The following is a 20248-nucleotide window of genomic DNA, read 5'->3' as shown; positions in this document are numbered from 1 at the left end:
CAGCGCATGTGCTTTTGTAAACAAGGAAAATATTTTAATAAAAATTGTTTAAAAAATAAAAAAGCAACGGGCGAGATTTATTTCGCTCCACATTTTTGGTCTAACACTAAAAGCAAGCAGCCAGTCCAGAGCAGGCTGGATATTGACTGACATTCACCATCCAATCCCCGCCACTCGCCACTGTAAACAGATACTGCTGTTGTGGTCAGTTGGTGCTCTGTACCTCCCCTTCCTGCTCTTACACTCCCTATTATCCTGGGAGACGGTAACTCAGGTAACTGCTGCTTACCCACAGGCACCAGCGAGTGAACCTGAGCCAAGAGCAGCAAACGCCAAGTGATCCCCACAGACCTGCAGGCACTAAGCCCAGGCTCTCTGTAGAGCCAGTCAAACACAGTACCATTTGCTCCAGTTTTCATTTCTGGAGAAATGTATTGGCTCGTGTTTTTCTGAGCCAAAAGATACAGCCGGAATTCTGCAGCAGCACACCCTCCCCTTTCCACCTCTTACTCGCAGGCAGGTTGCTTTACCAGACAGTGTGCATGCATGATTAGAGGACACACACACACACACACACACACACACACACACAGCAAAGACTATAAATGCCTGCACTCAGGAGCTCTTCTACAAGAAGCAGTTTTGTGTGCACAGCTGAATGAAGTGGCAATGAGGCCGCAGCATGGACTGTACCACTGTGAGGGGAGGAAGAGAGATCACATTACAACAAAGCAAAGCAAAGCAAAACAAGACAAAAAAACCTCACTCCTTCAAGCAGAGAAGTAGCTTGAAGCAGGCAAGGCAAGAACCTTTGTCTCTGATGTGGGACTTCAATAACATGTATTTACAAAGAAAATCATGTAGTGGAACATTCAATAATGTGAACCTGCTTCTGAAGCCTGACATCAGGAGCTGAGACCCCGTTAAGGAACTCAGTTCCAAGTGGTATCAAGGCAAAGCCCATCTCTAGTCTCTTTCAAATGGGTTTTAAAGATGTTTTTCTTTGCTGTGGCCTTTGGGGGTTAGTTTGATTGCAGTTTGAAATGGGCTATCTTGCCTTATATATTTCAGGATGTGACTGGTTATTTTATGTGTTTTCAATATTTCATTTCTGTGAGTGTGATTATAAACCATACTGACAGTCAGTCTTCTCTGAAAAGTGGTATAAAGTCTTAAATACATGCTTACCAGTGGAGCCTCATTCATTTGGGCTAATAGGGGGCACTGCCCCACTAACCTCAGTCCACCCTCAGCTAGCCCCCACCTACCTACCTTCTGGCTCACAACCAGTCAAAGAGGAGAACCTCCCTGCCCGTATTCATCCTCCTTGGCCTCAGGGATGCCCTTGTGGAACTCAGCAGGCAGGAGGCTGAGAGCAGAACTACAATTGGTTGGCCCTAGCTCCATCTATTATTGGCTCTGGCTCCATCTACTGTTGAGCTCCCAGTCTTTCACTCTATCAGTCCCAATGGGCATCAGTCGTCACTGATGTTTACATAAATACTTAACAGCTCAAGATTCCACCACCTCATTCTGCTGCCATGTATTCATTCAGGTTATGCAGGATGAGAAGGTAGTTTTGGGTCATACCACTTCAGACAGAAGGGAACTGCATATGGAAAAGTAGGGTATAAGCTTAACTGTGAAAAGATGCAGTTCACCACCTCCACCATTTCACTATACCAAGCTCTCAGGCAGCTTCCAAGGGGGCTTGCTAAAGAGCCTTGGCTCCTTTCTCCCAGAACAGACCCTTCTTTCTACCTTCCACTCGGTGGACCTTGACAGTGTCAAAAACAACAACCACTGCCTATAGGAGGCTGCTTCACATAAGGGATGCCTCTGGCACAAAGGGAGGAATTTAACATTTGAGCCACAAAAAAATAAAACAATTGCTAGAGTCACCTTGGCTAAAAGAGGGAAGGGGAAAAGCAGATTCAGTATGACATAAAAGAGTTTAAATGAGAGGATTCTTGGATGCATACCTCTTAGATGCCTGCCAATGAAGCAGCATCAGGGCCGATCACTATCTTGCTTTTCATTAATTTGGTTTTTTTCAGCTTGCCATTGAAGTTATAGCAACAGGTAGTGGGCTTTGAAGCACTGCCCCTCTCCTTACTTGCACAGCTCTTTGTGAATATTAGCTCTAAAGCAGGAAGGTACAGGATCATCATACTGGAGCAAGCAACTGGTAAAGGCTGCGGAGGCAGTTTATGGGAGACAAATTCTTGCTGTGTGTGCCCATTTTGAGCATACCACATGCACCAAAGTTTGAGGTATGTTCAGCACTTTACAAATTCCACTTGCATCTAATTATAACCAAGGATCAGTCTTTAACACATAGGACCATAGGCAATCCAGGATTTTGGATGGGGGTCTGTCCTAGTCCTCGTTCTTTCTAGAGATGCCAGGGACTGAACCTGGGACCTTCTGCATGCAAGACAGATGCTCTACCACTGAGCTGTGGTCCTTCCTCAAAACAACACAGGGGTGGGAAACTTGTGGCCCTCCAAATGTTTTGGGAGACTCACAGTAGGAAGACCTGGATTCAGATCATTGGCTAAAGCTCACTGGGTAATAGAGATCAGAGAATTCCGATGAAAACAGAAGCAGCAGCCGAAATTGTTAATGTTCACTTATTCATCCCATTTCAGGAATTGATATAAATCCAGCAAATATGATTGGCATTTGCTGTTGTTGCTGCTTTCAGTCTGCAAATGATACGTAACTGACTGCATTCCCGCCTCCACCACCATTTGCGTTGTGTTTCCTTTGCATTAAAATGAATGGGGTGGAATAACATAATGACAATATAATTTACATAACTATTTAAGCAAGTTACATAATTTTGCCACAGCAGACAGCGAGACAAATAACTATTTTTGATAGAAAATGAACTGCAGCAGAACAGAAACAATGCGTCATGCAATGACTACAGGGCAGAATGGAAAACAATGCCTTCCTACATGCCAACTGGGCCATTCTCTATGTCTGTCTCTGAAGCAGGTTAGGCTGAGAGGGAAAGAAAGTCGGTTGGGTGGATAAAACGGGGTTGGAAGAAACAATCATGAATACCACTCTGAGATCCTTAAGGGAAGGATAAAAATGTGAATAAAATAGAAGTGTCCCCCTAAGGAGGCAGAACACAGAGGCACCAAGATTTTGCAATTGTATAGCAGACACGATATCTAAAGGACAATCTGACAGCTCTGGCAGAATCCTCGAGTTTGGGCGGTTGCTGTTTCTAAAGCCACAAACACACAGCCTCTGACTAAAATGATGTTTCAAAGAAATAACTTCTAGCTCTTTAAAGAAAGAAGAAAAGAAAAAGGCTGCCGATTGTTTTCTTCCACATTTTAAAGTTGAGTTTCTTCATCCATAAACCCATCTGGCCTCACTTGGTAATCCCTGCTCTTGTTCCTGCAATGGACACAGTCACTGCCCAGTCTCCTGTTTCATCTCCCCAAATCCTTCTGCTCATTTATGTCAGCTATGTACTCTTTTCCCAAGGAAAAACAATATATTCTGCATGCAGGCAACCCAATGCTCCACACCAAGAATCCTGTAAGCTGTACACACTTCAGGAAACTGAGGGTGTTCGGGTGATCTCTTATTTTGAATCACATACTGTATTATATCCTTGTGGTAGCTGCCAAGCACTTGAGAACTTCTAGATAAAGCTTCAGAAGCCAGAGGGGTGGATCCAGGAAGGTTTCTGGAGTTGGAGTAGAGATTCAGCATACTGCAGAGCTCTGTGTTATTAGCAAAACTAGAATTGTGCAAAACACGAGGAATGCAAAATCTGCATAATTAATACAGTTTGTAGATTTAAACTTTTCCCGGTAAGGAATCTAGATTGCCAGATTCCAGAATTTTTGAGTTGTTGGTTTCTCCCCCAGCTCAAGCCCTACCTGTACAAAACACCTGAAACTGACTGACCTTAAGCCATTGAAGAGCTGTTTGGATTTATCCAGCAGATAACAGAAGTCCGTGACAGTTTTCCTCTCTCCCTGAGGGATGTCATCCTCCATGCCGCCTGTCGACATGGCTTCTTTCAGGGCAAACTCAGTCCTAGAAAGGGAACACAGGCAAAAATCTAGATTAGCCATGGGTGGCAAGAAGGTCAGAATGAAAATGCTGGAGCTGGGAGTCTGGCACATACAGTGTCATAAGAATGAAAAGGGGAAAACACACACACATGCAAATACACATCACCCTCCCCACGGAGGCCTACTAAAATCCACAAGGAGAGAGAGTCTCAGCAAGTGACTGTCATTTGCTGTTTCTTTGCTCCATTCATACATCAAGGGGGGCCTATTAAAGTTGTGGGTTGTTTTTTTAAAAAGATCCCTGTGCCAGTGCAGTTAAGTCTCTCTAGCTTTGTCCGCTGGTAGAGCTGTAGGTTTACCCCACAGCTGGAATTTAAGAACAGCCCTGCTAGATCAGGCCAATGACCCATCTAGTCCAGCATCCTGTTCTTGCAGTGGTCAACCTGATGCCTGTAGGAAACCTACAAGCAGGACCTGAGCACAAGAGTACTCTCCCTTCCTGCAGTTTCCAGCAACTTATAAGTAAGTGTAGATGTGTGGGTGTAACCCCCACCACCACATATAAAAGTATTCCACGGTACAATAAGATAATAGCTACAAAAACTAGAAAAAGAACAGGTAGAATATGGAGTCCTCTCCTAGAGGCAATTCTCAGCCCCCACCACCTACAGAGGGTAGCAGTCCCTCCCAGATCTCACCTGGGATCCTTCTTTTCTCCTCCCAGCCTCTCACGCTGGGAGACCAACATTACCCTGTCTCCCCCCCCCCCCCCGGCCCTCCATCAACCATCTACCACCCCCATGAGTACACAATCCCCAAAACATAACAAAGGCCCCAAACATAGGGCTCCAAAAGGAAAAAGGAAACAGAAGAAAAAAAGGAAAGAAAGAGGGAGAAAAAAAGACAAAAGACAAAAGAAAAAGAAATATTAGAGATAGATGAAAAGGGCTTCTGATTTTTTGTCTGCTGGTTACATGTCCATGTTAAAATCCCTCCACTATGTGATCCCTCCAATATGTGAGTACATATTGGAACAGTATTCCTTATTTCCTCATTCTATATACTTTAATTCAAGCCCATTTCCTTATGTTCAAGTTCTGTTTCCTGTTGCTTCCTGTTGTATTTATGATAGAATCCCAATCTCCTCCTCTAGGACCTCCCATTTTCGTTTTCCCCAGTCTTTTTTCAGAGAGAGTACTGTGAATTTAATAGTATCATTCTCTGATTTCATCCCAAATTGTATGCAGAGTATTTTGCTAGAAATGAAGAGAGGCCAGGACTGAAGTTTTCCCAAAGCCTTCCCCCCCTCCAGCTCCATCAATGCCATATCCAGTTAATTTTCCATCACTGCATTTATTACTCCTCTCCTTATTCTCAAAACCCTTGAATGGAGGGCATTTCCATTTCACCATCCAACAACTGGTAAGTTACATGAGCAAGGGGGAGAATGGGGAAGAGAGAGGATAAATCAAATTTGCTTGATGCAGCTTCTAAACACCAAATTGCCCCACTGCAAGTGGCTTCCCAAACACTTGATAGCTGAGGCAAAAAAAGATTAAAAGGCACCCAAGAACATGCACACATCACCTTCCACCTCTCAGTTGTGCAATCAATTGCTGGCATCACTGTTCTTTACAATAGCCCCATCCTGCAGAATGTGACACAGTGCTAATGAATACTAAAAGGGGAAATTAAGAACAGTAAAGTCAAGACCACAAGATACCTTCAATTAGGGCGTTTAAACTTGCAGCCCTGCGGATGTTGTTGAACTCAAACTCACAGCAGCCCAAGCCACCAAAGCCAATGGTCCAGATTACAGGGGTAGGCAGCCTAAGGCCGGTGGGCCGGATGCGGCCCAATTGCCTTCTCAATCCGGCCCACGGATGGTCCGGGTATCAGCGTGTTTTTACATGAGTAGAATGTGTCCTTTTATTTAAAATGCATCTCTGGGTTATTTGTGGGGCCTGCCTGGTGTTTTTACATGAGTAGAATGTGTGCTTTTATTTAAAATGCATCTCTGGGTTATTTGTGGGGCATAGGAATTCGTTCATTTCCCCCCACCCCAAATATAGTCCGGCCCACCACATGGTCTGAGGGACGGTGGATTGGTCCACGGCCAAAAAAGGTTGCTGACCCCTGGTCCAGAATGATGAGAGTTGCAGTCTGACTGTGCCTGGAAGGCTACATACAGGTTCCCCACCCCTGCCTTTGATTGACAGATTTTTCCCCATCAGCAGACCTCCTCTGCCAGCCTTACCCCTGTCTGGATCCAGCCATACTTTTCAACATGTGCCAATAACCAGCAGGAAAAGTCACCAACAGGTAAAATGGAAAGCAGGCGAATTAAAGGATCAAGGGTGCTGGTTACACAAATGCAACCGCTGCAAAGATTTGCTTCAGACGCGAAAGGGTGCCGGCCAGTCATCTCTTGCAGGTTTTTGCTTAATTATGCTCCAGGAGCCCCCAAATAATTACTGCTTGAAATAATGAGGTTTGCTAATGAGGTGTTGAAAAGCTCTGGTTTCAGCGTAAAAGTGATTGCTGATTTCTTCGTGCCAAAAGCTGTGCTCTTCTCTCTCTCTCTCTCTCTCTCTCTCTCACACACACACACACAGGTTATGAACAGAAGAATGATTTGTTCATTAAAAAAAACCCCAAACCAAATCATTTATATGTTCCAACTCATCTCCCACCCTTATTATTTTACCTCTTGAAAAATATTCAAATTCACACTACTATCTGGAGTTCCATGCCCACTTTACTGACAAACATGGCGCTGCTCGACCATCCCCACAAAAAAACCCTACCCTGTCACACTGAATATATTCTAAGGTGTGGTGATGGGCTTCTTCAGGCCATGCAGTCTACCAAGTGCTGATTTAGATAAGACATAACTCCATGTTTCTGAGGAGGTGGGAATAGAGACCAAGGGGACTGATGGGAGGCTTGGCAACAGCAACTGGGAGGCACTGTTAATGCTGATTATTTTAATGTGGGGCAACATTTATTTTGAATGGGGTGTGCATGCATAAGCAAAGGAATATAGGTGTGACCTGTGAAAAACACAGGGAAGTCTTTTTGGGCCTTAATGATAGTTGAGAGCAAGAAATGGTGGCAGGTACTATTTTTTTAAAGAGCAAAGCAAAAAGAAAAGAGAAGGCTTTTTAACCCTGTGAGGAGGTTATGTGGAAACAGTGCCTTGGCCACACATAGTGAGGATCACAGACAAAACAGGTTTGAAAACAGGTTTCCCATGTCACTTTCCCAAACTGTAGTCACTGTTACTATATATCTATCACCCACCTTTTCCTTCAGGGAGCTGAAAGCAATGTACATGATTATCATCCTCCTCATTTAAGCCACACAACAACCCTGTGAAGTAGGTTAGGCTAAGAGGCTGTGAATGGCCTAGGGCCACTCAATCAGCTTCACGGCCAAGTGGGGCTTTGAACCCTTGTCTCCCAGGTTCCAGTCCATGGGTAGGCAAACTAAGGCCCAAGGGCCAGATCCAGCCCAATCGCCTTCTCAATCCGGCCCGCGGACAGTCCAGGAATAAGCGTGTTTTTACATGAGTAGAATGTGCCCTTTTATTTAAAATGCATCTCTGGGTTATTTGTGGGGCCTGCCTAGTGTTTTTACATGAGTAGAATGTGTGCTTTTATTTAAAATGCACCTCTGGGTTATTTGGGTCATCCCCCCCAAAAAAAAATATAGTCCAGCCCCCCACAATCTCTGAGGGACAGTGGACTGGCCCCCTGCTGAAAAAGTTTGCTGACCCCTGTTCTAGTCTGACACACTAACCACTGAATCTCAGTGTGTCTCTACATAGGGTTGTGCTAGAGGCAAGGTATGACTCTTGTGGTGGCAGGAGTTAGGCAGGCATTTGCATAGCAAATAAACAAGAATAGGGGCAGGAAAAGTGTTATGGTTTATTTATACACCATGTTTTGCCTCTCCCCCCTTCCAAAGTGTGTGGAGTTGGACATTTTTCCAGGTAAGTGCAGAAGTGTTAATCGGGAGGCGGGTTTAATTTCTCTTGTGTAATAATATTTCTCCACAGTCCTCAAACATATGACAGACTATACACCTACCACTCATCTTCTCACTTGAGATAACATCAGAATACAACATCACGTCTGCTATGTTTAAGTCAGCAGCTGCTATATTATTCAAAGCAGCAGGGCAAATTGCCTAAAAGTCATCAGGTCACATCACAGTGGTAGAACATCTGATTTGCATCCAGAAGGGACCAGGTTCAATCCCCAATGGCACATCTTTGCTGGGCTGGGAGAGATCTCCTGCCTGAAACCCAAGAGCTGCTGCCAGTCAGAGTAGGCAACACTGAGCTAGATGAACCAACAGCCCAACTCTGTTGCAGCTTCCTACATTCTTAACAATGAGGACTAGAGCGCTGCTGGAGGAAGTATGTTTCTGTTTATCAGTGCTTGGAAATAAAAGGAGGGAGGAGTGTTATTGCAGTCAAGTCCTGCTTTCAGGCTTCCTGTTGGGGCATCTGGCTTCCCAATGTGAGAACAGGATGCTGGCCTAGATGGGCCACTAGATTGATCCAGCGGGGCTCTTCTGGTGCTCACCTGCTCAGTCATCACCAGAAACACAGTCCTCACTTTTGAGACTGAAAACCAGCCCATTAGGTGGAGTGGGGGTGGAGGTGGGAAGGAGGGAGCGGAGAGAAGTTCCTTCCTTCCTTCCTTCCTTCCTTGAAATTATCTCTGGAAAATGTTAATACCACTGTATTCACATTAAAAAGAGCAGAACATGTTGCTGTAGTTCTATCCCTAGAACCTTTACATGATTTGTACAAAAAAAAAAGAGAGTAAAAGACTAGGTGGAAAACACCAAGACTGAATTTACTTAAATAAGCAAGTAAACAAGATGGTGTGAACAAGCCAATGGAAGCAGAAACAGATGGAGAAATGGCAAGGCAGACCCAACAGAGAGGAGGGGTGGGAATGAGAAAACTGAGAAAATGCCAGTTTCCCTGCCTCTGACAGAAAAGCAAACTGGGAAGGGTGGGGAGAGAGGGAGGGGGGAGAGAGAGAGAGAGAGAGAGAGAGAGGACAGAGAAACAGATATACAAAGCAGGCTAAAAATATCCAGACGCAGAACGAAAATGGGGCAACTGGAAAGAAAAGGCAGGGGAGGGGGAAACGGAAGAGGATGAAACCCCAAAAGGAACAGTGGAACTATTCTGCAGAGAGGTTGTTTCTCAAGGCGTTTTAAGTGACACACCCAGGGTTGCATATATGTGTGACTCTTAAAAAACATGCTTAGCACACATTTTGTATAAAATTGAATTCTGCAATCAGTTCACACACACACACACACAGAGAGAGAGAGAGAGAGAGAGAGAGAGAGAGAGAGAGTTTCATTACTATCATTCTATCTAACAACACTTCAGGCAAGGTTGCTCTGGATCAGGGTAGTCCAGTGTGCTTTTTGGGTAGCCTTTGGAATCATCTGATACCCCCCAGCCCTTACATTGGGTAAGCTGGGGTTTGGGAAGGAGGTGTGAGTGCTCTGACAGGTTCCTAGATTTCGCCTACGTCTTTCACAAAGCCTAGCTAGCCAGAGCCTTGTGGCTCATTGCCAAAGGTTGGAGCCTCACTAAGCCAGCTTTGGAAAGGCAGTGCGAGGGCAGGGCAGGGCGTCAAATTTTGGCCTTGCTCCGCCATCCCCACACAACAAGGCAGTGTGCAGCCTATGGGTTCTATGTCGAAATACTCTTGCAACCTACTTGGTATGAAAACTCTTCATTTTCCTGATAAGGAAGGATAAGAAAGTGGTGACAGACATCTTCAAATCTAGCAAGTTTCAGGAAGATTAGTCCTCCAAACTTAAGCAAAAACAAGGACACTATAGAAGGCTTGTGGCAGGAGAGAGAGGTCAGAGAGCCAAATGCGTTCCCCATGCAAACTGAAAAGAGCATTTGTAGGGAAACCTCCAACCTGGTGCCTTCTGGGTGTTTTGGATCTCAGCTCCCATCAACCTCATCCAGTATGACCATATTTCATAGAAGGTTCATAGAAGCCACCAGGTTGGGTGAAGCCTGCTGTAGAGAGCGGTGGCTGGAGGAGGGGGCTAGCACTAGGGATGCTGGATAACTTTAGCAAACACAGAAGTAAAAATTGCTGGTGTTCACTTAGCCACCCCATGTCCAGAACAGAAAACAATGCAGTGAAGATAGGATCGTGATTCACAATGAGCTTAACAAATTGGAAAACTGGGCCAAAACCAACAACCTTTTCCCAACACATTATGTTGAAGACCACCAACTTAACAACTACAGATTCTGCTGCCATCAGGATATATGCCAAGGACCAGGGAAGAACACAGTGCAATGGGGTAATAAGGGACAAGGAAGAGCCATACTTACAAATACTGGCCACCTCATAGGCACAAAGTAATTGAGAGGGGGGGAACAGCATCCTTTTCACAAACCTCCCTATTAGTTTGGCACAGATATTCCCTTCCTGGTTACCCCCCACAGACCCTAATACAATGCCTCATTTCTCTACCACCTGCAACACATTCCTTCTGGGGATCTCGGGTTATTCACAGATTAGCAGCTGCCTTCCCAGCTACCTGCCTGCCTAAGGGGTAAAGGTACCCCTGCCCGTACGGGCCAGTCTTGACAGACTCTAGGGTTGTGCACCCATCTCACTTAAGAGGCCGGGGGCCAGGGCTGTCCGGAGACACTTCCGGGTCACGTGGCCAGCGTGACACAGCTGCATCTGGCGAGCCAGCACCAGCGCAGCACACGGAAACGCCGTTTACCTTCCCACCAGTAAACGGTTCCTATTTATCTACTTGCACCCGGGGGTGCTTTCGAACTGCTAGGTTGGCAGGCACTGGGACCGAGCAATGGGAGCGCACCCCGCCGCGGGGATTCGAACCGCCGACCATGCGATCAGCAAGTCCTAGGCACCGAGGCTTTTACCCACAGCGCCACCCGCGTCCCACCTGCCTGCCTAATCACAGCTAAATAAGCACTTTGTGTTCTAACAAGTATTGTGTTTTTGCAGGCCACAGTTGGTTCCCCTTTACCTCAGAGGGGTAATGCTTCTGAGGCAGATGAAGCGGTCAAAATCTCCACTAACAATTTGGGGAAATGAACAGAACAAAGAATCAGAGGCAAAGAAGGCCTCGTAGGCTCACCCAGCTTCTGGCTTCATGCAGGAAATCTAGTGCTAGAATATCCTCACAATAGAGTCCAGACCAACTGCCAGATGATGCTTGAAGAGATCAATAATTCAGCTCATGGGCACCAACTTGAATAAAATATGGAAGGGGGCTAGATAAACCCTGCCCACTTTAGGCTTGGTCATTGCATTCATCCTAAATCACCTGCAGCGCCTTCACCTGCTCCATGGTGGTGGGTGGTGCGCACACCTTGCACTGGGACCAGAATCCTGTTCAGGCTTTCCTCTCCACCAGCACCTCCTTCAGCCCCTGAACCACAGGACTGGCCACCACTCCTGCCAACAGACACCAAGGCAAGCTAAGGGCCGCAGCTGCCACCACTGTGCATCAAACGTGGTGCTATAGAACTTGCAATGCATGTTTTAGACTAGAGTTTATTCAAAATGGGGATTCAGGTGGTTCACCTGCGTATCTTAAGTCACTCCTACTGGACATAATACTCTGAATTCTTACAGCTAAAAAGGGACTTGAACCCAACTGTCCCCAAACCAAAGTTTTTAGCATCTGGTTGCCTCTCCCTCCACCAGCCCCAAATCATTGAGGGTGGGCTGCAAAATTATGTGTCTGCCTGCTTCGGCATATTTTTAGGACCTGCCTTATTTCTGTGACAGTAAGGTGTTTAAAATGCTTTTAAATATTTTGTTTTAAATTGTGGTTAAATATTTAATTGTTGTAACCCGCCCTGGGACTATGGGGAAAAGGGCTGATATGATAAGAATGATAAGGAGAATAGGTGGGGAGCGTTATCCTCCAGTCATCTGAATAAGGCACTCCTAGTTGAATTGTTTAAAATCGTGAATGACCAGGAGCTGCTTCCTCTCTCCTCCTGGCAGAGCTCTGTGAACCTGCCCCATGGAGCAAGCAATTTGCATTCTCTCCCCACTCGTCTCTCTCTGCTCCAATCACAAGGGCCATCATAAATGATGTCAGAGGTTTTTGCCCAATCCCAGGTCTCTTGCCATCCAGCAAGCCTAGTACAAGTTCCTTTACAGGGCTTGTTGGGAAATGGGGTCCAAACATGGAAAAGAAAGAAACACAGTACTGTAATGCCCATCAAACATTTTATTGGCAGGGCTCTCAAACATTTTGTTGGCGGGACCGAAGGGACCTGGGACCCTAGGAGTTGGTGCCAATAATTCAGCTTCATCTGCCTCATTCTCTACCTGTGACCTTGGTTCTTACCTACCAACCAACTCGTCTCCTCTTCTCTTAAGTTTCATATGATTTCTTTCTCAAATTTGCATCCTGCCTTTCCAGTTCTTTTCCTTGCTGTTCCTTCTAATAGTCTAAGACTCCCAAGAGCTACATCTCTCTCATCCTCAAAACCCATCTCAAGGGAGGTGCACAAAAATCACACAGCGGGGTAAGTTGTTCCACAATCTCAAGGGACCACTATGGAAAGGTCTCCTCTTTGGGAGGGACAGGTAAACAGCTTCATGTGTTAAAGGAACACTGAGCAGGACACTCAATATTACCTCAAGAGACAGGTGAGCTTACAAAGGCTTTGTCCCATTTGAAAAGCTGGGCGTGGCTTACAGATCCATGCAGTTTACTACTGAGGAACGGTCCATGCTGAAAGCACATGGCAAATGGCATGGAACCATTAACGCTCAGCCCAGAGAGCTTGGCAGGCAGAAGCTACAAAGACCCTAGTCAGACAAATGATGGCAGGAAGCATGTGGCTGGACACTCAAAAAAATAAAAATTATCAAAAAAACAGCAGTGACAGTATCAAAAGAAACCCTGGCGATGCAAGGAAATGTGGGGAGGGGAGGGGGGGAGAGGGAGAGAACAAAGCCATATTCTTCCCCATTCCTGCCCACCTCTACCGAGCAGCATTACAAGGAAAAACACGTCAAGCCACCAAATTTAGTTCAGAACAAGCGCTGGCAAAGGAGGTGGTAGCCATTTAAAGGGAAGTGGGGTGTGCATAAAACACCACATTTCAAAAAAAAAGCATCAAAAAGTAGCCAGGAGAAAAGTAAATCATGAAACTGCAGATGAGGAATCTGCGGGATGAAGGCTGGGCAGGCTATGTGATGGGTGCGAATATATACCAACTGAGCTCTTGGAAAATGTACTGATCATCGTGCCAGTACATTTTCATCAAATTATTTATTACATGAAATTTACATACTGCCTGACAAAAAAAATGCAAAGCAGTTAACAAGGAGAATAAAAAATTAAATTATTTTAAGAACAATTAAAACCAGCTATTTAAACATTCAAGGTTAAAGCACATCAACATTCTATATATCCAGATAGGTTTCCCTAGACAAAAATGTTTTCAGAGGGTGCCAAAAACAGTAATAGTGAAGGTGCCTGTCTGATGCAAATAGGCAAGGATTTCTAAACCTTTTAGTGCCATACTATAAGATCCATTTATTACAGATGCAAAACGGGCATTATGTTGTACCCGTAATAGTGCCAGTTCCACAGATTGTGGTGATCGAATTGACATATACAGGGTAAGGTGATCTCAAATCTGATTCTGTAGCAAATCGACAACCAGTGCAGGTCTCTGAGCAGAGGTGTTACATGCTGACAAGTTATCATTCCTGTTGGTAATTATGCCGCAGCATTTTCTATTAACTGCAGTTTGCAGATCAAGTGCAAGGGAAGCCCCACACAGAGCACACTGCCATAATCCAATACATGGGTGAGGTATAGATCTCAAATGCCTTGGCTCCCGAACAAATCAGCTCCCGAACGATCGAAACCTGGAAGTGAGTGTTCCGGTTTTTGAACAATTTTCAGAAGCCGAACGTCCAGCATGGCTTCCACGGCTTCCACTTGGCTGCAGGACACTCCTGTAGGCAATTGGAAACCACACCTTGGTTTTCGAACAGTTCCGGGAGTCAAACGGACTCCTGGAACGCATTCCGTTCAAGAACCAAGGTACAACTGTATTCCAGGTGTGGTCTGACCAAGGCAGAATGATGTACAGTGGTACCTCGGGTTAAGTACTTAATTCGTTCCAGAGGTCCATTCTTAAGCTGAAACTGTTCTTAACCTGAAGCACCACTTTAGCTAATGGGGCCTCCTGCTGCTGCCGCGCTGCCAGAACACAATTTCTGTTCTCATCCTGAAGCAAAGTTCTTAACCTGAGGTACCATTTCTGGGTTAGCGGAGTCTGTAACATGAAGCGTATGTAACCTGAAGTGTATGTAACCTGAGGTACCACTGTAGTCTAGAATAACATCAGCCCTTTTTTTGCATGTACATCACATTGTTGATTCATGTTAAGCCTGCAGTCTACTAAGACCCTAGATGTACTACTGGCAAGCCAGGTGCCCCTCCCCATCTTATATTTGTGCAGTTGGTTCTTCCTGCTTAAGAGGAGAACCTGACATTTGTCCCTTCTGGCGGTTCCCTCATTGCGAGAAGCAAAGCTACAGGGAACCAGGCAGAGGGCCTTCTCAGTAGTGGCGCCCGCCCTGTGGAACGCCCTCCCATCAGATGTCAAAGCGATAAATAACTACCTGACATTCAGAAGACATCTTAAGGCAGCCCTGTTCAGGGAAGTTTTTAATCTGTGATATTTTACTGTATTTTTGGTTTCTATGGAAGCCGCCCAGAGTGGCTGGGGAAACCCAGCCAGATGGGGGGGTACAAATAAATTATTATTATTATTATTATTATTATTATTATTATTATTATTATTATTCATTCTGTTAGTTTGGGACCAGTTAAAGTAATACTGAATTCTGATTTGGGTCTAGTTAAGGTATTCTGCAGCATTAGCCACCCGTCCCAGCTTGATGTCATCTGAAAATCTGAGGAGCATCCCTCAATACCTTCATCCAAGTTGTTTATAAAGATCTGTTCCTGCACCTTTCCTGGTATCCAGTGTTTAAAAAAAGGAAAAAGAAAAAAAAGGTGCTGGTACTCACCGTGAAGTTGTTACACTAAGTGTTACACTTTTAACATTTGAAGAAGCAAAAAGTTTTGGTACTGCATTCCCTTGAGTACTCCCAGAAAAAAAGCTGACTAGTTAATAGCTACCTGGGACTTCTTTCCTCCCCGTTTTGAATATGGGGATGGTGACATCATTTGCCCACATCCAGTCTTAGAGAACTCTTGGAGAACAGGTGAGGTTCTTTAAGATTATAGACAGAAGCTATGAGATTACATCCACAAGCTCCTTTACTGCTGTTGGGTGCAGTTCATCAGGCCCTGGAGATTTGAATTCATTTAAATTAGCTAGGTGTTCCCTTACCACCTCTTTTCCTTGTTTGGGCTGCAGCTCTTTCTTGTATTGTTTATTCTGTTATCACTAGGTTGGGCACTGCTTTCCTTTTGGGTGAAGACAGAGGCAAAGTAGGTATTGAGCAGTTCCACCCTCACTCTGTCATCCAATAGTGTTTCTCCATCTTCCCATACAGAGGATCTACTACTTGCTTGCTCTTCCTCTTGCTTTGAACATAGCCAAAGAAACGTAGTTATTTTTAATCTGTCTTGCAAGCCTCAGTTCATTCTGAGTTTGGGCCTGCCTGACCTCCCTGCAGCTGTTGACTACTTCTGTATATTCTTCCTTTGTGATTTTTTCTTTCTTCCATTTCTTATACATGCCCTTCTTACATCTCAGCTCATCTTTAAGCTCCTTATTTAGCCACACCTGGTTCTTTAGGTGCCTTCCACTTTTATTTCTTTTTGGAATTGGCTGCCTTTATGGCTTCAGTATTGCACCTTTAAGAAATTCCCAGGTATCTTGGATTCCCTTCTCTTTGAATATTTCTGACCATAGGACTTTACCTAGTAGTTCCTTAAGCTTTTAGAAATCAGACTTCTTAAAGTCCAGTGTGCACGTCTGACTACACTCAACTTTCCCTTGGTGTATAGTGAAATCAATGAGGACATAGAATCATAGAATGACAGAATTGTAGAGTTGGAAAGGACCCTAAGGACATCTAGTCCAACTCCTTGGAATGCAGGAACCTCAACATGCAGTCTCCCATTCAATTTGAAACCATACTGGATCCTGCTTAGCTTTGTGAATGTGCTAGCAGTTTTATTGCTGCACCACTGCCAACTGAAAACTTCCTCCCAAGTTTCCCCATACTTTCACTTTGTTGATCAGTTTCTCCCCATTAGTGAGGACCAGTGCTTATTTCACCTTCTGGGTAATGAAATTGCTAGCGAGGCAGTGGAAGAATTTGTTGGACTCTACATTCCTGGCAGAGTTTGAGTTCCAACAGATTGGGCGGGGGGGAGTGAAGTCTGCCATACTACTATAGCTCTTCTTTTTGAACGTTAAGTAATCTGCTATACGAAAGCATCATCCAAGTCTGGTTGATGGTCTGGCTTGGAGGCCTATAGCAAACATCCACACTAAGGACTGCTGTCTCCCTCTCCTACAATTTTTACCCATAATCTCTCAACTTGCTTTCCATGCTCTAAGTCACGGATCTCTTCACAAATGCACACATTTTTCCTATTCTTCCCTTCCTGTTTGATCTATTTCTTATAAGCAGGTTGTACCCCTCAATTTCTACATTCCAGTTGTGAGTCTCATCCCACCAGGTTTCAGTAATTAGGCCTATTGGGGTCATATTTGCCTGCCTGTATTAAGAGTTCAAGTTCTTCTTGCTTGTTTCCCATACTCTGTGCGTTCGTGTACAGAATGCTGAAGCCATTGGTCATTCCTCTGAGCATTGCTGCTGGCTAGCCCTGTATTTCTCTCCCTCTCCCTCTTCGCCTCCCTCTGGGCTCGCCATGGCCCAGCTACAAAGGAGCGAGGGAGGCATCCATTATGCTTGGAAGGTTGAAGCCATTGCAAGGGTGGGAGGAAGAGAAGTGGCTCTGCAGAGTATAGGGTTTGGGGGTTTTCAGTCAACCTGGAGCCACCTTGAGAAGGGCAAGAGCTGTCAGACCCACCCAAGCAGTTTTGAGGGTGGTGATGAGGACCTCAAAAAAGGGAGGGTGGCGTCTCATTTGAAGTCCAAACCAGACAGGGGACATTTTCCTCCAAAAAAAGGATTCTGTTTTTCTAGGGACAGGTCACAAACCCACCTCTTCTACACCCAAGGCAAAAAGAAACTCAACAATGCATGTATGCAAAAGCTCTCTCTCTCCCTATCTCTCTACAGGCTATAAAGCTGTCAAAAAGACCTCAAATAAAATTTAAGATTTTAACTGACGCTAAAGAAAGAGGTGGATTTGCCCTGCCAGACTTTAAACTTTATTATGAATCAGCCGCATTTTGTTGGCTGGAAGATTGGCTGCTTCTTGAAAATACGGACATTTTGGACTTAGAAGGTTTTAATAATGCTTTTGGATGGCGTGCATATCTGTGGTATGATAAGGTCAAAGTACACAAAGCTTTTAAAAACCATATTGTCAGGAAAGCACTATTTAATGTTTGGATGAGATATAAGGATTTCTTTGAAAGTAAAACACCAAGGTAGCTGTCTCCAATGGAGGCTAAGGCTCTGAAAAAACTTAATATGGAGACAAACTGGCCAAAATATTGGGAAATTCTGGAACAGGATGGAGATAGATTAAAGCTGCAGAGCTTTGACAGTTTAAAAACTAAAGTACGAGACTGGCTTCATTATTATCAAATAAGGGAGGCATACAATTTGGACAAGAAAATTGGTTTTCAGGTGGAAAAATCAAAACTGGAAACAGAATTGTTAGACCCTGAAACTAAGAACTTATCAAGAATGTATAACTTTCTGTTGAAATGGAATACACAAGATGAAATGGTTAAATCTGTTATGATTAAATGGGCACAAGACTTTGGACATAACATTATGATGGCTGACTGGGAAAAGTTATGGACCACACGTATTAAGTTTACGGCTTGTAATGCCTTAAGAGAGAATATAATGAAAATGATTTACAGGTGGTACCTAACCCCAGTCAAGCTGGCAAAAATTTACCATTTGCCCGATAATAAATGTTGGAAATGCAAAGAGATTGAGGGTACATTCTTTCACCTTTGGTGGACGTGCCCTAGGATTAAGGCCTTCTGGGAGATGATCTATAATGAAATGAAAAAGGTATTTAAATATACCTTCCAGAAGAAACCAGAGGCCTTTCTCCTGGGCATGGTCGGCCAAATGGTGCGAAGGGAGGATAGAACCTTTTTTATGTACGCTACTACAGCAGCAAGAATACTCATTGCAAAGTATTGGAAGACACAAGAACTACCCACCCGAGAAGAATGGCAGACGAAAGTGATGGACTATATGGAATTGGCTGAGATGACTGGCAGAATCCGGGACCAAGGAGAAGAGTCGGTGGAAGAAGATTGGAAAAAATTTAAAGCATATCTTCAAAAATATTGTAAAATTAAGGAATGTTAGAAAGTTGTTGGAAAAAGAAAATTAGGTGGTTTTGGTAGAAATAATATAAAGGATTAAGTAAAAATGAGTTGATGAACTTGATGAAAGAGAGGACGTTAAATTATAATATAATAAATTAAATTACTTAAATGAAAATAAGGCTGGAAGGATTTGCTGAATTAACGATTTGAACTAGAATACAAAATTGGGAGGTGAGGGGAGGTCAAGGAAATAAGTAAAGGAAGAAAGTTATGTAAAGGTCTAATCAGTTCTTTTTATATTTTTAAGTGAATGTATTTTTCATTTTTACTTTTACTTTTATTTTATTTTCCTTTTTTGTTGTTGTTGTATTCTTCTTTTGTATTTTGTATTGTTCTTTTTTCTTTTTGTAACTTTTAAACTCTGAATAAATATCATTAATATATATATATATATATAAAGCTGTCAAAAAGAAAGTCAGAGTGCAGCACACTACAGTAGGACATTTCTGGCCCACCCAAGTCTTGCTGCTTCTCTCTTTAGTGCGAATGGTTATGTCAAAGCAGCTTCCCTTTTTCTTTTTTTAAAAAAACTACTCAGCTTGGGGAGGGAGGAGAGTGGTATTCAATATGCCACTTACTAGACTTGGCGCATTTTAAATGCCAGTTTAATTAGACGCCAAATTATTTCCCCCGAGTTATCAGCCAAGCTCTGGACAGCGATAAACTTCTCATGACCCAGGGAACTGATCGATGTGACCCAGTGAAGCTCCTTAAGCTAAAATTAGAAGAAAGAGGGGGGAAAGATTGGGGCGGGCGTTCCTTTATTTTATTTCAGGCTCCAGCAGTTTCAATTACTTTTGTTTCCGGCTCTGTCCCTTAATAACCTGCCAGCATCTCTGCAAGACAGAACAGAGGGGGAAAGGACAGCAAAGAGTTTGGTAATACTGATGGACAATGTGTATGATAAAGAATACACAAATGTTGGGTGTGTTTTGCTTTATACACCATAATGGTGGGAGTGGTAGGCAACCTCCAACCTCTGGGCATGGCAGATATCCTAATTTGTCCCCACCCCCAAAACACAGCAGCCTGCCCTACACCTGATGTTACATGTGGGGCAAGCAAATTTGCATCTGCAAAGTATTAACATATGGAGCAGGTGCACGCTGGCTTAAAAGGTTCCAAGAATAGCCCTTCTTATCTAGTTTGGGAAAAGGCATCAGCCAGTAGGGCTGGGAAAGAGTCTTTCTTTGCCTGAGAGCTTGGGAAAGTCACTGCCACTTGGGAGTAGATAGTACTGGGCCTCATCAGCCTTCCCCAATGTAGTACCTGTCAGATGTTTGGGACTAGAAGTCCCATCAGCCTCAGCCAATGAGACTAATGATCAGAGATAACTAGACTTGTAGACTAACAACATGTAAGGTAAAGGTAAAGGGACCCCTGACCATTAGGTCCAGTCATGGCCGACTCTGGGGTTGCGGCGCTCATCTTGCTTTACTGGCCGAGGGAGCCGGCGTACAGCTTCCGGGTCATGTGGCCAGCATGACTAAGCCGCTTCTGGCGAACCAGAGCAGCACACGAAAACACAGTTTACCTTCCTGCCAGAGCAGTACCTATTTATCTACTTGCACTCTGACGTGCTTTCGAACTGCTAGGTTGGCAGGAGCAGGGACCGAGCAACGAGAGCTCACCCCGTTGCAGGGATTCAAAC

General features: G+C 44.3%; 1 protein-coding gene across 4 annotated transcripts in view; it reads right to left on the bottom strand.

The window, feature by feature from the left end:
- The window catches only part of SCAI (suppressor of cancer cell invasion), an 81139-nt gene that overhangs the window by 30606 nt on the left and 30285 nt on the right, over positions 1–20248 (bottom strand). For all 4 annotated transcript variants that reach the window (XM_081847616.1, XM_081847618.1, XM_081847615.1 and 1 more), the window contains one exon: positions 3937–4068. In XM_081847616.1, the coding sequence (XP_081703742.1) occupies positions 3937–4068 (132 nt within the window). The remainder of the gene's footprint in view (positions 1–3936; positions 4069–20248) is intronic.

The sequence above is a fragment of the Podarcis erhardii genome (genome assembly GCF_964252035.2).
Source record: "Podarcis erhardii genome assembly, chromosome: Z".
Classification (NCBI taxonomy): Eukaryota; Metazoa; Chordata; class Lepidosauria; order Squamata; family Lacertidae; genus Podarcis; species Podarcis erhardii.
The sequence above is the reverse complement of the archived record's forward strand: the minus strand, read 5'-3'. Positions and strand labels throughout refer to the sequence as shown.